The sequence below is a fragment of the Phalacrocorax aristotelis genome, chromosome 24, assembly GCF_949628215.1.
Source record: "Phalacrocorax aristotelis chromosome 24, bGulAri2.1, whole genome shotgun sequence".
NCBI lineage: Eukaryota > Metazoa > Chordata > Aves > Suliformes > Phalacrocoracidae > Phalacrocorax > Phalacrocorax aristotelis.
Window position 1 is genome coordinate 3,420,201 of NC_134299.1, and position 14,125 is coordinate 3,434,325.

At 58.6% G+C, this 14,125-nt stretch overlaps 1 protein-coding gene across 1 annotated transcript in view; it reads right to left on the minus strand.

Annotated features, from left to right (window-relative positions):
- GFRA2 (GDNF family receptor alpha 2) overlaps nucleotides 1-9,625 on the minus strand; it is a 36,500-nt gene extending 26,875 nt beyond the window's left edge. Inside the window, exons 1-2 of the mRNA XM_075117487.1 lie at nucleotides 9,438-9,625; nucleotides 4,061-4,179 (exon numbers count right to left, since the gene is read on the minus strand). Coding sequence (XP_074973588.1) covers nucleotides 4,061-4,179; nucleotides 9,438-9,625 — 307 coding nt within the window. The remainder of the gene's footprint in view (nucleotides 1-4,060; nucleotides 4,180-9,437) is intronic.
- Nucleotides 9,626-14,125: the final 4,500 nt, after the last annotated feature.

Consider the following 14,125-nt stretch of genomic DNA (forward strand, 5'->3'; position numbering starts at 1 on the left):
GGTCACGAGCAGCACAGGGGAGGATGCTCTGCTCATCACCTCGATGCGATAAGGGGAACGGAGGGGGGCTGGGGGGAGCAGCCCCGCTTTGCTAAGCCCCATAGGCAGCCTGTGCTCTGCTCTGCGGGGTCAGGGGGGCATCGCGCCGAGCCTCCCCCAGTTCACACAACCACGTCTCTGGAGCAAGGGGCTTCTTGAAACCGGCTGGCACATTGCCTTGGCAAACAGACGCAGGATCACGCTGCTCTTCGAGTAAAGATTCAGACAGAAAGAAAGGGGGGGACGACAAACAACAGATCAGAGCAATACACATTAGCAAGGCTTCCCATTTAACAACATCCTTCCCCGTCCTATTCTTTTCCTGCTCTTTGCTCTCCCTGCCTTGCCTTCTTTTTTAAAAAAACAATACCAAAACACATGGACTCTGACTTAGCAGGATGTTACTGTGCTTTCACAGAGCCTAAATGGAGAGACAGCGGTGAGAAGTAGCGTCCTTAGCTGCCCGGCATCGCTTTAATTTTGCCAGGTCTCGGAGTGCTCCTTGCACTGGGCGTTACACTTGCCTTCCTGCAGTAAGGTTACCCAAAAGTGCTGGTCCCGATGCAAAGAAGCTGCCGTTCCTCCCAGCAGCAGGAGCAACACCAGCAGCGCCAGCCCTTCGCCAGGCACCTTGGCCTCTTCCTCAAGGCAAATACCTGCTTTAATACCTGCTTTAAAACCTGCTTTAATGCCATCTCGGAGCCGAGCAGAGGGAAAGCATTTCCTCAGCCAGAAGAGGGAACTGCTCTCCTCTCTTCTCTCCGCTCTTCGGCCTCACCTCTGTCTCCCTCTCCTGCCTTCCCAGGCTCAAGGCTGGGCTGTGTCGGAGGGAAGGATTGCTCAGCCGCTGTCAGGGTGACATCTGAGGACTCTTGTCTCCACGGGTGCTCCCAGGAAGGAGAGGCTCAGCTTCAAACCTGGGTTTTCCCTGCATTTTGTTTCCTTAACGTGCACAAAGGCCAAGAGAGACTCTCAGCCCCCCACCCCAGAGGCTGCTCCTGCTTTTAGCAGAGGCAGATTTGGGCTTCCCAGCCCGCTTTGGCCCTGGGTGGTGCGGGAGCCCTGCGGGATGGGTCACCCCACCTGCCCCCACAGGCAGTGTCCAGCCATCCCAAACCCGCCAGCACTCCACATGCCGTGTCCCTGTCCCTGTCCCCTGGCAGAGGAGCTCTGGGAACCCATTTACACACCCAGCCACGGCTCGTCCCCTGGGTGAGCGCCCGGCCCGTGCCGGGGACCGAGGGGTCTAACGGGAAAGCACCCGCCTCTAATTGCCCGAGCTAAAGCGGCACATTTATTAGCACGGCCACAGCAGCCTCCTGACTGCCACATCGAGCCCTGCGTCCCGTGGGGTTAATCCCAGCAGCGCTCCCACTGCAGACATTGATTGTGGCGCATTCCCGCTCCGGCGTTATCAGGAGCAGCCAGCTACCTGGCCTCTCACTGAGAATTTATTCCCGGGGAATTTATAGCCTCTGTCACCAGGAGCTCCTTAAATCAGGGGCTCGGCACGGGAAGCATCACGCCGACCAGCTTCCCCCCACGCCACTGGTCTGGGGGCAGGGGGTGTTGCGTTCTCCTTTAGGAGAAGGGGATATGGGTGGGACGGCGGAGGTGGCCCTTCCACCGGCAGCTTTGTGGGGGCACGCGCGGGGCTTTCCCTTCCGCAGCCCTGGCATCACAAAGAGGGCTCTGTCTGGAGCGAAGCTGTGCGGCCATTGATGAGCTGCTGGTCTCGGTCGGAGGGAGAAGGGAGGCAGGGAGGGAGGAGGATGGGCAGCAGAGGTCTTTGGGATCGAGGGAGACCTGCAAGGGGCCGTCGTTCCAGGGAAGAGGACCGAGCACCAATACAACACTGCAAATATTTATGCTTAGGGGGGAAAAAAAAAAAGGAAACAACCCAAACCCAACAACTTTACTATGCCACAGCGCTGGGCAAATTCAGATCCTTTGTGAAATGACAACGCTAATCGCCGCAGCCGATTACACGCAGCGGCTGGGCTGGCGCTGGCTGCCTGCGCTGCTGCCACTTGCTCTGGTGCTTCCTGCTGCCTTCAGCCGGGCTGGGCACGATCGGGGCGATGGGCAGTGGGTGGCAGACAGGCGTTGCTGCCCCTCTCCCCACGTTATCGGAGAAGCCACTTCCAGAGGATCCCGCTCCCGGCAGCTCGGGCATCCCCTCGGCAGCGGCAGGGAGGAGACCTCTCTGCGGGGCTGGGACAGGTCTCCTCTCCTCCAGCTGGGCTTTGTTTCTGCACAGAAACTGATAAATGTGACCGGAGGATTTCTCCCCTCCTTCTGTTTAAGCCCCGTTAATATGGGTTGGATTTGCTTACCCTCCTGACTTTAGACTTTAATTCTGCAAAGCGTTATCACATTAATGGGAGTCAAGGTTGTTAAAGTGATGGATTATGCATTAACAGTGTAATCCATGGGGGGCAGGACCAGCTTCGGAGCTCTCCCCAACACTCGTTGTCTTCTTCTAATCCTGACAGCTATGAGAAGAGCACGAGCACCTCCCCAGACAGCGAGAGGGTGACCCAGGGTCCCCGGCTTTGTGCTGGGTTTCTGCCCTGAGCTGGTGCACAGGCAGGGCAGGAGTCAGGCAGGGCGATGACGACACGTTCCTGCCAGGATGTCCGAGGCTTACGGGATGCTCTTTCCCCCTCTGCTGGTACGCTGGCTCTGCTCTCCAAGAGATGCTGTATTTTAGAGATCAGCAGCAATCCAGGTCCCACGCAGGCTTTATTGCAGCTCTGGGGGTTTGCAGGGTCCCACGTGAGTCCCAGGGATGGCTGGAAGGCAGGACCTCTGCTCCCAGTCCTGGGGTGGGTCCTGCAGCCCAGGGGCAGAGCAGGACCAGCACATCACCTCCCCGAGCCGCAGCTCCATTTGCAGACCCCGCTTTGGGGCTACAAGTTCCCAGGGCAGGACTTTGCCCTCCCAGGCCACGCAGCAAATCAAACTCCCTGCAGCGCAGCACCAGCCCCCCGCCCCGGGGCTGCCAGTGACACCCAGCCCACGCTCAGCAGCTCCCGTAGCGCTCGCTGGAGGGTTTTCCGCAGGGGCTGTGAGTGATGGGAACCAGGCCCTGCGTCGAAGTGCTCCGTAACTCAGCCGTGCTGCGAGAGGCACTAAGTTACAGCAGGGCGGCCGCGCAGGTACCGGCGGCACATAACTTCCCAGGCGCCTCGGGCATGCTCCATTTCTTTAGTGCCTTTTTGCTCCGAGGCCTGGGATTTTACCCATTTGTTTTCCCCCCTTTGCAGATGGGACTCTATTTTATATTATTTTTTAACAAGGGAAAAAGAAACTCATGCAAGGGGCTGCCCGAGCCCTTGCTGTGGAGGGAGCACGGCTGCCGTGTCCTGGTTCACTGTGGGTGCATTTGCTGCATGGACATATAATTTGCTTGTGTAAAACCATGCACGTAGCACGGGGCACCCATGGGGAAAGGCTGCACGGCTCCTCGCTGTGCAAAACGCTCATCGCTGTGCTGGCTGCTGCTGGGGAAGCCCTGCGTCTCCATCCACCTTCATACGCTGTGTCTGACCAGGGTTTTCCACTCAGGGGTGTCCTCAAAGAGCAGATCCCCAGGGCCTGAGTCCGCTGCTGCCATCAGGGCTCACCCTGGCACAGACAGCCACGCTTTCGCTCCCTCCTTGGGGATCACATTTGCAGGGCTGCTGACAGCAGCCAGCTCGTAGCCACCGGCTACGGAAGTCCTTGCAACACCCCGACACTGATGGACCCCGACAGCTACATGACAAGCAGAGGCTATTTTTTCCCCTCGCTGCTGTTTTCCCAGCTGATTCTCCCTCTTTAAGTGGGGAAACCAACCCCTTCCCCTGCCTGCCTCCCTGTCGACTGATGTCTTGGGGGCCATGGGGGGAAAGAAGTGGTACCTGCAGAGGCATTGAATGAAAAGGAGCCCAGCCGATACCAAACCTCACTTTGACCCCTCTGAATAAACACAGGGTTGCTTGTCAGGTCCTGAACCTGCCCGACCGGAGACCATCACCAGCCAGCTCAGCCAGCAGCTCCTCCCGTACCCCGTCCTCCACTCGTTTTGCAGCTCTCGCTAACGAGAGCTCCTTGGTGACAGCCATCAGCCCTATCGATCCCGTTCCCAGCTCTGTCCTGCCAGAGAGAAAGCGATAGTTCAGGGAGGACATGATTCTCCCTGCTAATTGAATGCTCTGGCGCGGGGCCCCATCCGGCGCGCTGACGGCACCGATCGATGCCGGCAGCGGATCTGCCTACGCGCCCCGCGGCGAGCGCATGGGCAGCGGGAAGGAGCAGGTCCCGCTTTGCCAGGCATTTCCAAGCCAGAGCCAGGTTATCTTTAAAATGCAACCTCTGCATCGAGGAGGCTGGGGTGTGGCAGCGTGTCTGGGGACGGGGGACAAATCCCACCGGTGCTCGAGGGTGTCCCAGGGTTGGGGAGCTGGAAGGTGCCCTCGGTGATGCCGGATTGTCACATCCCATGGTCTGCTCAGGGGATGCTGCAGCCGGTCTCCTCGTCTCGATGAGTTTTTTGGAGTTTGCAGTGACCCGCGTGGGGCAGAGCAATTCAGCTGGTGGCACTCGGAGGGACGGACCAGCCCAGCCAGCTCCGTTCGGGACGCACGGAGCCGAGCTGTCAGGTCTCATGTTCGCACACTCATCAGCCTCTGCAGCCCCAAATTACAGCTGACATTTGAATAAAACCCCACGGCACCTGAGCGAGACGCTGAGCTGAAAGGGAAGCGGTTGGGGATTTTCTTGTGAGGGAACAGACTTCTTTTACTCCACTCTCTCCTTAGTGTCTGAGCAGAGACTCCCAACCCTGGAGCCCCACAGGGAGGATTTGCTGGGCACATCAACCCGGGGACACCCCAGATTTTAGCCTGGGACCCTCCCGGGACACAGTGACAGACCCCTCCATGTGCAAGCAGCTCCTCGTTCCCACCAGACGAAGGGTGCAGGGATGGAGGCAAAGGCAGAGAGGAGAAAAGGGGCTTTTCAGATCCTCTGCGAATGACGTGGGAAAAAGCAGGGTAATGAGGGCTGGTTCCAGTGTCACGCACTCAGCCCTAATCAGGCAATGAAGCAAATCGAGTTTTACTAAAAGCTCAGGAGCCCAGGCTGGGTGGCCCCCTCCCACCCCCGCAGTCCCTGGTCCCGGGCAATGAGATTTCCATCCACTCCCTGGACGTTAAATGAGTAATTGCTGTGGTCTGCGCTCGGGCAGGGAGTGCTGGCGTGGATACGGCATCCTTGGCTGACGCTTCCCGTGCCTTCGCTGCTCGAGTGGATTAGCAGGACTGGGGCCCACGTCAGGAAACAGCATTAAATTCCTATGTATCGGCGCGCTCGCAGCACCGGCAGCAGAGGGGTGCTCCGGGGGCGGTCCTGGCTGCAGGCAGCGCAGGGGTCCCTGCAGCACGTGCCCATGCATCCCTGGGGGACGCGGGGCTCAGCCTCGGTGCACAGCGTGGGTCCCATTCCCTCCTCTGCCTCCTCTGCCCGGCACCGCGTCGGCCCGGGCGCAGAGGGCGAGCTAAGCGCCCAGCCAGGCTGTTGGCATGGGCATCAACGGCGATGCACGGCTAACCCCCTCCTCCCGTGCTGCAGGCAGGGTCCCAGGAGGTGGCACATCCCCCCCTCCACGTCCCCATTCCCCTTTGGGGGACCCTCTCCGTGCATCCTTCTCCAAAGACTCCGAGGCTTCAAGGCAAGATGGGTAGCAAGGGGAAGGGAAGGAGGCATGGGTTTCTGGCTGTTTTCTGCCAGAGGAGGGTCCAGCGTGCAGCGACTGGGCTGGAGTGAAGCCTAGGGCCCAGGGTTGGCCACCAAAAACCCCCATGAAGCTGCTGATAACCACAGCCCGGCAGTACTGCGGGCAGGGGAGCAGAGTGGCTGGGTCAGGGTGATCTGTGCCATGAGCCATCTGAAATTTTGGGAACGCCAGCTATTCTCTAGCCCCCACCTAATTTCTGGGGACAGAATGGCTTTGCTGGAGTGCAAATGATGCTCGGTGCATCTCTGCAGGCATAATCCCAGCTTTCAGTGTCATTTAAAAGGGTATTCATCTTTGCTCCCCAACACACTCTTTTCTAAAGCGGCATCACCTGCTCCTCCTTCCATCCAAGACCGACCTCCGCAAGGTTCAGATGGGCACTGGGAGCTTGAAAGAGCCGCTGAGTGGCTTTATGAACTGTTAGGATCATTTAAATCTTGCAAAAGAAGCAGAGAAAGGGATAAAAGCAACAAAGGGATGGCAGGGAAGAAGCAGCAGAGACGCAGCACAGGGGATGCCTCCCTTTCTCTGCTGTACGGGGGAGGGCAGGGGAGCCAAAATGATTGAGGGGGGGAAGAGGTAACTGGGGGAAAAATCAAAGCAGCAGGTGGAAAGAGCAATGAAATCTCAGCAAGCCCATTGCCGTCACCGGATATTTCTAACTGCTGGCACAGCGCAACTCCGCTGCGATTCCCATGGCAGGAGAGGAGAAATTGTTCCATTAAGAAAGCCGTGGTGGCAGGAGGCGGGGGGTGTCGGCGAGACACCGCCTTCTTCAGGAGCGGCTTTGCCTTCTCTCTGCTCAGAGCGGAGCAGAGGTCAGGGGAAGCTCCCCTTGTCACACCTGGTGTGCGATTTGGGTGGGATGCAGGGCCCTTTGCTGCCAGCGTGGGGGGACTGGGAGGGATGGGAGAGCACAGGCTTTGCTGCAGGTGTGCACCAGACGTTTCTGCATCCTCTGGAGAGTGGTCCCTGGGTGCCAGGAGAGGCTCCCCATCCCACACAGACACGGATGTTTGCTCCCAGCCAGCATCTGGCAGCCCTCCCACCTCCCCCGCAGCCTGGCACCGAGAGGCAAACGCTGCCTTGGCTGTCAGGCTGGGAAGGTAGCAAAGAAACCCCACACATTTCATAAAACAGGCTGGGAGATAGATGAGAGAGCTCGGATCGGTCTCCGTGCCGCGGGAAAGGCTGCAACAGAAGGTGCAACCCCACTGTTAGACATCAGAGCGTGCACAGGGGACAGAACCCCGGGAAAACGTCGCAGGAGATGTCCGAAGCCATTCCCTGCTCCGCTGCCATGACTTGCCCCTTGGGTCCCTGGCAATATCCCCAAGTGCCATGATTATTTTTATTGTCTCTCTCTTCCACTCCGAGCCCTGCTTGCTGTGTCAGCAGACGTATTTATAGCATCGCTCTCCTCCCAGACTGATGTCAGGAGCATCCTTTCCCGGGCTGATCACTACCTGTCACTCCAGGCTTTTTCATGCTGGCCAAGGCACTTGCAGCCACTTTTTCTCTGCAGCTAGCTTTTCCTCCTCGTGGGCACCATGTTTCACATGCAAACACCTTCCAGATCTCTGCAGGCAGCTCTTGGGTGACAGAGAGCCCCAGGGGACATAGCCAAGGGGCTGTCCATGCCCTGGGGGGGCTGCGGGAGGGGCAGGGGTGAGCGTCCATGCTCCCAAGGCAGCGACCCCGAGCATGGCTCCAGCCCGCTGCTTCCCCCTCCTCCTCCCTGGGATTTACTGCTTTCATTTTCCTTGCATTGGAAGCCAAGCTTAATTACAAATATTTTTATGTGCATTAGTAACAGTTGCAGCGCTGCAAGCCAGGATAGAGGGGCGAGGGAAGCGGGGACCTCTGCTCTGGGCAAGGGCTGGGGGCTGCGGGGCAAGGCAGCATTCCCAGCCCTGTGCAACACCCTCTTTCATGGAAATACTGGTAGTGCTGGATGCTGCTCTGGCCAGCACAGGTTGGGTTACAGCTCTCCGGATCCTGGAGGGATGAGCGGCATTTAATGAAGGCGGTCCCTTCCTAAAGCAGGCAGGAGAGATGTGTGCTGGCCCCAGGGAGCACCGGGGGCTATTGCTGTTCCTTTGGTGGGATAAATCCCTGCTGCTCGGCTGCTGGGAGCTGCTTCTCCTGCTCCTTGGGGTTGCTCTCAAGTGTGGTTGCAGGGGAAAATAATCCCCATGCAATTCCTGGGGAGACGCAGCACGGCAAAGGAGAGCTGAACCGGGCGCAGAGGAGCTCCAGCTGCAGACTCCCACCCTGGGGAAGCGTCCGAGGCACCCATCCCCATCTCCATCCGAGCAGGGCACCCCGGCCCAGCATCACCAGGGGCGCTGGGCAGCAGATCCCCTTTACAGAAAGCCGCGGACAAATGGTTCCCTATCAGCAGAGCAATGCCTCTGCACCGCGGCGATGGTGTGCGCGGGCACGGACACACGCGGCATTTGCAAACCAGACCAAGTACACGCTTCACTATCATTTACTCCTCGGTTCCTCTGAGGAATGTCAAGGAGGATAAGAGGGTGCAAAGAACAATGATAATACTCCAAATAATCAAAACCCTCTCTGAGAAGCAGATCCTGCCAGCTCAAAACGAGCCTCCCTTGGGAAAGTTGTTTCAAGCACCATCAAAAAATAAAGCCTCTCTCTTCCAGGAACCCCACTACCTCTCTGCAAAGGAGAGCATGCATTTTTTTTATTTATAAGCCAGATAATAATAACAAAATACTAATAAGCTGTGGAGGCAGGGAAACGCAGCCGCCTCCGGCGGAGTGTCGCTGTCTGCCCCGGCAGACACGCAGAGGAGAGCCCTCGTGCTCTGCGCGGGGAGCGCTGGGGAAGGGAGGCAGATGCAACCTGGGTGTTGAAACCAGAGCTTATTAAAAGCACATCCAGCACCGCCAGCACCGGCATGCGGAGGGGCTCAGCCACCTCTGCAGAGTGGGCAGGATTAGCCCGTTTTTTTTTCTGCGTTGCTTCAGTGGCAGCACTTCAGCATCCTGGATAACTGGGGCATGGCTCTGCGGGGGCTCATCCCACACCCGAGATAAATGGGAGAAAACCCCTGGGATGCCGTGAGCCCCAGCTGCACAGGGATGCAGGGCTAGGGGAATTAGCCATCCACCACCCAGCAGCAAACCACTGCGGCTCCGAGGACCTGGTGAAAAGGGTTTGCATTTCATGAGCGTGCACAAACTAGCAAGCTCACCCTGGCGGCGTTTATAAGGCTTTGGTGGGGCAGATCAGCTTAGCAATCGCTGGGCTGGTCCCGAGGCACCAACCGGTGTTTCCAGGTGGAGCAAATCCTCCTGCCAGGTGCCTGAACCTGGCACCGAGCAGCAAAACTGCCTCCATCGCCCATCAGCCCCGCGTGGCAGGTAGAGCTGGCGCCCCTCGGGCAAGATGACAGGAGGGTCAGTCTCTGGGATGGATGGAGGCACTCGAGTGGCCACGAAGCTCCAATGCCACCCCGCAGCCAGCCGAGTCAGGGCCTATTAAGCAGCACCGTGCATCTGCCGCTCCCCATTAAGCCCATGGCAGGGAGGGAGCGTGGCATCGCACTGCAGAGCTGCACGCACAGAGCCCCCTGAAATGCCTTTACCTCCGGGCGCAGAGGGCTTTCGCCTTCGGTCCCGATGGCAGCTCCTTGGTGGAGATGCTGCGTTTCGAGACATCTAATGTGCCGCTGCTGTTTCCTTGGGGTTTGCATTCCCACAGCTGGCTGAGCATCCCCAGGCCCAGTGCCACATCCCGACCTCTCCGTGGAGCACTGCAGAAGTGTGACCCCATGAGTGCGCGGGAGGAAAGCTTTGGGCTCAGGCACCTCAGAGGGGCTCCTGCGTCCTTTTCTGCCTTGGGAAGGGGCAGCGACAGCGTACAAGAGGGAAAGCAGGGAGGCAGGCTGAGGGTCCCTGGAGTCACGGAGCTGGATATTTCAGAAGCCAGGCAAGCTCTTACATGGAGTTTGCCGGGATCAAACCAGCTCAGCAAAGCGCTTGGTCTGCCCTTGCTCCTCGGGGAGGCACAGGGCACGTTCCTACGATGGCATCTCCATCCTGCTGCCGGAGACAGCGTCAAGGCATGGCCCCGCCGGCTGCGCCCCCCTCCCCAGCCCCGTGGGGAGGCGGGGGTGGGATTGATTAGAAAAGCCAGAGACTGCTTAATTGAGCTTCCCAAGGCTGCTGCAGGCACAAATTGGATGTGCCCAGCGCCGAAAACAGGCCATTCCCCAGCTCCTCCTGCGCATACTGAATCTTCATTTAGGCAGCCGCTCCTGCCAATTAACTCAGGGCCTCTCGTTAGTGGCCTGGCGTTGGTTGGCCTGCCAGGGCTCCCTCCGGAGCTGCCGTGGCTGAGACAAGCCTGGAAGTGGATTTGGCTCCTCCAGCTCCAAGCCGTGTCAAGGGGCTTCGGCTGGGGAGGGCCAGCAGCTCCCCTTTCCCATCCTCTCCGTGCTTCAGCCTCCTCTCCCCTCCCCTCGGCTTGCCCTTGGTCCTCCTCCTCTGGCCGTCTGAACCTCCTGCCTGCCCCAAAAACCATTGCAAAGGGCTGGTTGGGAGCAACTCTCTTTGCAGCAGCATCACCTCCCCTCCCTGCAGCCCAGGTCCTGCTCAGCTCCAGGACTTTGGTGCCCAAACCCTCCTGTTTGGCCTGAAATTGTGGCATGAGCATCCTCTGGAGCGAGCTGCGGGTGCCTGCACCTCGGACACGGGCTTGCACCTTGCTGGAGGGTGGCTCTGGCAGGACCTCCCAGCTCAGAGCCGGTGGGTGCCTGGGCAAAGCCTGCTGATTCTCTGCAAGCAGGTCATTACACAAATGAGCTCTGTGCTTAGCGGGTAGGTAATGTACTCCGGGAAAGGCTGCGCTGATGGGCTGGGAGCAGCCAGGCTCTCGTCCCAGGCTGCTGCGTTTCCGGGCTCTGCTTCTGGACAGATGCAAGGGCAGGGGCGAGCACTCACGCAGCCACGGGGAGCCAAATGGCCAAGGCTGGTGGCCAAAAAGCTCTTTTTTCCCCTGTGCAGACCCAGGGCCAGGCCGGTCCTGCCCTGCCAGCCCCTGCCAGAGACCAGGGCACACCAAATGCCATCCAACCCAACATCCCGAGCACCGGGAGGGGACAAGTCCTGGGGCGCATGATGCAGCGTGCCGGGAGCGGCTCGGTGTGCAGTGAGATGGGCGAAGGACAGAGGGCTGTGATGGGACAGACAGATGAAGGAAATGCAGGCTGTCATGTTTGGCCACAGAGAGCCCTTGCCCTTTGCTCCGAGCACGGCGGTGGCGGGGACGGGTCCTGGGGCTGTCCCCAGTGTCCCCGAGCAAGGGCAGGCACAGAGCCCCGCGGGCGAGCTGGCTGGGGAGAGAAGCAGCTGGAAACGTGGATCCAGTTGACTTGCTCTGGGTAATATCTCCTGATTATTTCACTGCAGCATGCTGAGGCTGCAGAGTAATCGAATTAGGCAAATATTATGGGGAAGAAAATGGGCAGATAAGTAGCTTAAAGTGATCGAAATGACCTGGAGGTGGCCATGCAAATGGTCTGTATAATATCCTGTAATAACCCTGTCCAGGCAGCTCCGAGGAGGCTGAATTCCAGTAACAGGGCGTCTGCCCAGGCTCATTCGCAGCAGCAGGCGAGGGCTGGATGCTGCGGGCAGCAGAGGCTTGCGAGTCCTGGTTCCCTGGAGGGGCCCAGCCCTGGACCCCCTCCTCCTCAGCACCGGGGCAGGGGGAGGCCTCCAGCTAGCTCTGGGAGATGCCTCGGGGTGCAGTTTTGCTGCTAGGCAAGGATATGCCCCCCATGCACGCAGCTATCATGGACCTGCACGGCAGTCCTGCTCCGTGGACCTCCCCAGGGATGCTAAAGAGGGTCAGGCTCAGCGAGAGACACCACATTCCCATCTCCAGACCAGCCTGATAAATCACCGGGACAGAGACACTCAGACGGGGCAGGAGGGTTCGATATGGGATGGTGCACGCTGAGAGCTCCAGAGCCCCGAGACATCCCCAGGCAGGATGGCCACAACCACTGGGCACACGCACCAGGCACGCAGCCGGGACGGGGATAAAATGGGGTGAGAGGATTCAAAACACATCGCGGTATTGGGATAAAAGCTCTGTTTAAAACCCCCTCTCGTCCCTTTGCACAGGTAGGGAAGCTGGGAACAGTGAAAGGAGATAAAAATAGTTCTCTCGGCGTCGAGCAATGAAAGAAGACGGAGCCGTCAATCCGGCTGCCTCTCCCCGGGGATGCCGACACCGCCGGCGCTGGCTGGGGAGCAGGGTCGACCCCCCTGGGATGCGGGACTGGCAGGCAGGCACAAAGGAGACTTTATTTGCCAGATACATGGAAGGAGATCAAGAGAAAACACCCCGCCATCACAGGAATTGAAAGGGGAGCAAAAATAGTCCTGGCTGGAGATGCGCGTAGAACAAAGTCCGCCATCACCCATCCACTGCGCACACGGCAGGTAATGAGATGCTGCTGCTGGGGCCAGCCCTTGCCTTGATCAATTAAACTGACAGCATCCGCTGGTCCATACATTTTTGTGTCTCTGGAGCATCCAGAATGTGAGTGAGATGCTGGCAGGTCTCCCAGGTGGGAGCCCGTAGCTTTGCCTGCATCCCAAGCCATCAACGCCAAAATCCCCCTCGAGCAAGGTGTGGTGCAGACACAGCCGGGGCGGCAGCACCCCTCCATACCCCTGTTTTCGGGTTGTCCCGCGTTCCCAGCACAGCCCAGAGCTTCCCAGCCTGTGTCCCCTCGCTTGCCAGCCGGCTGGCTCTCCAGACACCCAGGAAAGACCCCGGTCTCTTTGCTGCTTGTGTCTGCACCACATCAAGTGCGAGGAAGCCCTGATCTTTGCTCCAGGTTTCTGTGCATGGCAGTAACACTAATTAATCAGAAATAGCTTTCATGAAATGGGACCTGTTTGTGCCGCTGGCTTTCCTTCCTTTTAGGGGAAAAAAACCAAGATGAAAACCCAAAAAACCCACCCAAAACTGGGTGCTCTGATAGAAAAGGCATAAATGATACAGAATTCCATGAGCTTGGGGAAGCAGCTCTTGAAAAGAGATTAACTTTGACAGCCTAATAAATGTCAGCTTCTGACGGGCCTTGGCTCCGAGATGAGTCCTCCAAACTTTAACTGGAGACATGATGCTCCCATTACCCAGAACAGAAAATCCCACCTCCCTGCCTCGGATTTCTCCATTGATAAAATTATCCTTTTTTATGCCTCTAATTGATTGCGGTGTTGCCCTTCCCCTGGAGAATTTGCTCCTGCAGCCTGGAAGGGCTGGAAAGGAGCCGCTGAGGTGGCTGGAAGGGTCCCTGCACTGCACGGGCAGGGCACAGGGGCCGCAGGGAGAGCCCCAAGACCCATAGCATCCTCAGTGAGTGTGTCTGCTTCCTCACAGGAGGAGGAGGAGGAGGCAGGGACTGCCAGGGAGGGATGGCAAGTGAACTGGGAGGGAGTAAGAGGGAAGGGCATCGCAGAAATTAGCTGATAGTCATCTCCCTACCTGATTTTAATTATCCTGTCGGATTTAGCAGGCAGATTTCAGCCCCGCTCGCCGGCAGCTGACAGCCTCGGCAGCACTGACAAGCAGAGATTAGCGAGGCTAAGCTGGGGACGAGGCTGGAGGCTCCCGTCTCGCCTCCGCCTCTGCCCGCCAGCAGGTCCGTGCTGCAAGAAGGGAGTTTTGCTTCCGAAGTGGAGCGGGAAGAGGGATGGCTGTCACCCGGAGGGGCACAGGGTGCCCACGGCCACCTCCAGCCCCGCCGGGGACCCAGCGGGCACGGTGGTTCAATGCAAGCCCTCTTCTCTGCCATCTCCGTCCCGAGCAGTGGAAGAGAAACCCTGACCGGCCACCAACTAGCTACGCCAGGCATTAGGAGGGGAAAAATGGCCAGTGTTACCACAGGCTCATGGTCCATGTTTTGCCTGCACTTTCCACTTTCCCATCTAATAGCTGCTCCTGGGCTCACTGTCATTTTCCTCTCCTTGCTGCTACTGCCAGCAATTACTCCCCAGCATTTGCATTTAATGATAAGGCCGGGGCCGGGTGTTTTGAATAGATGTCACACGATCGGTGCCGTAATAGAGATGCTGCTCCCTGTGTCGGGGCGAGCGGAGCTGGAAGGGAAAGAGGGGCACAGAGGGAAGGGGAGCAGGAATCCGAGGTGGCAGGACCAGCGTGCATGGCCACGGAGCATCCACGGGACCTTCCCATGCAGCTAAACCGGTGCCACGTCCCTCCCCAGTGCTACTGGCGTGGAGCAGGGCAAGG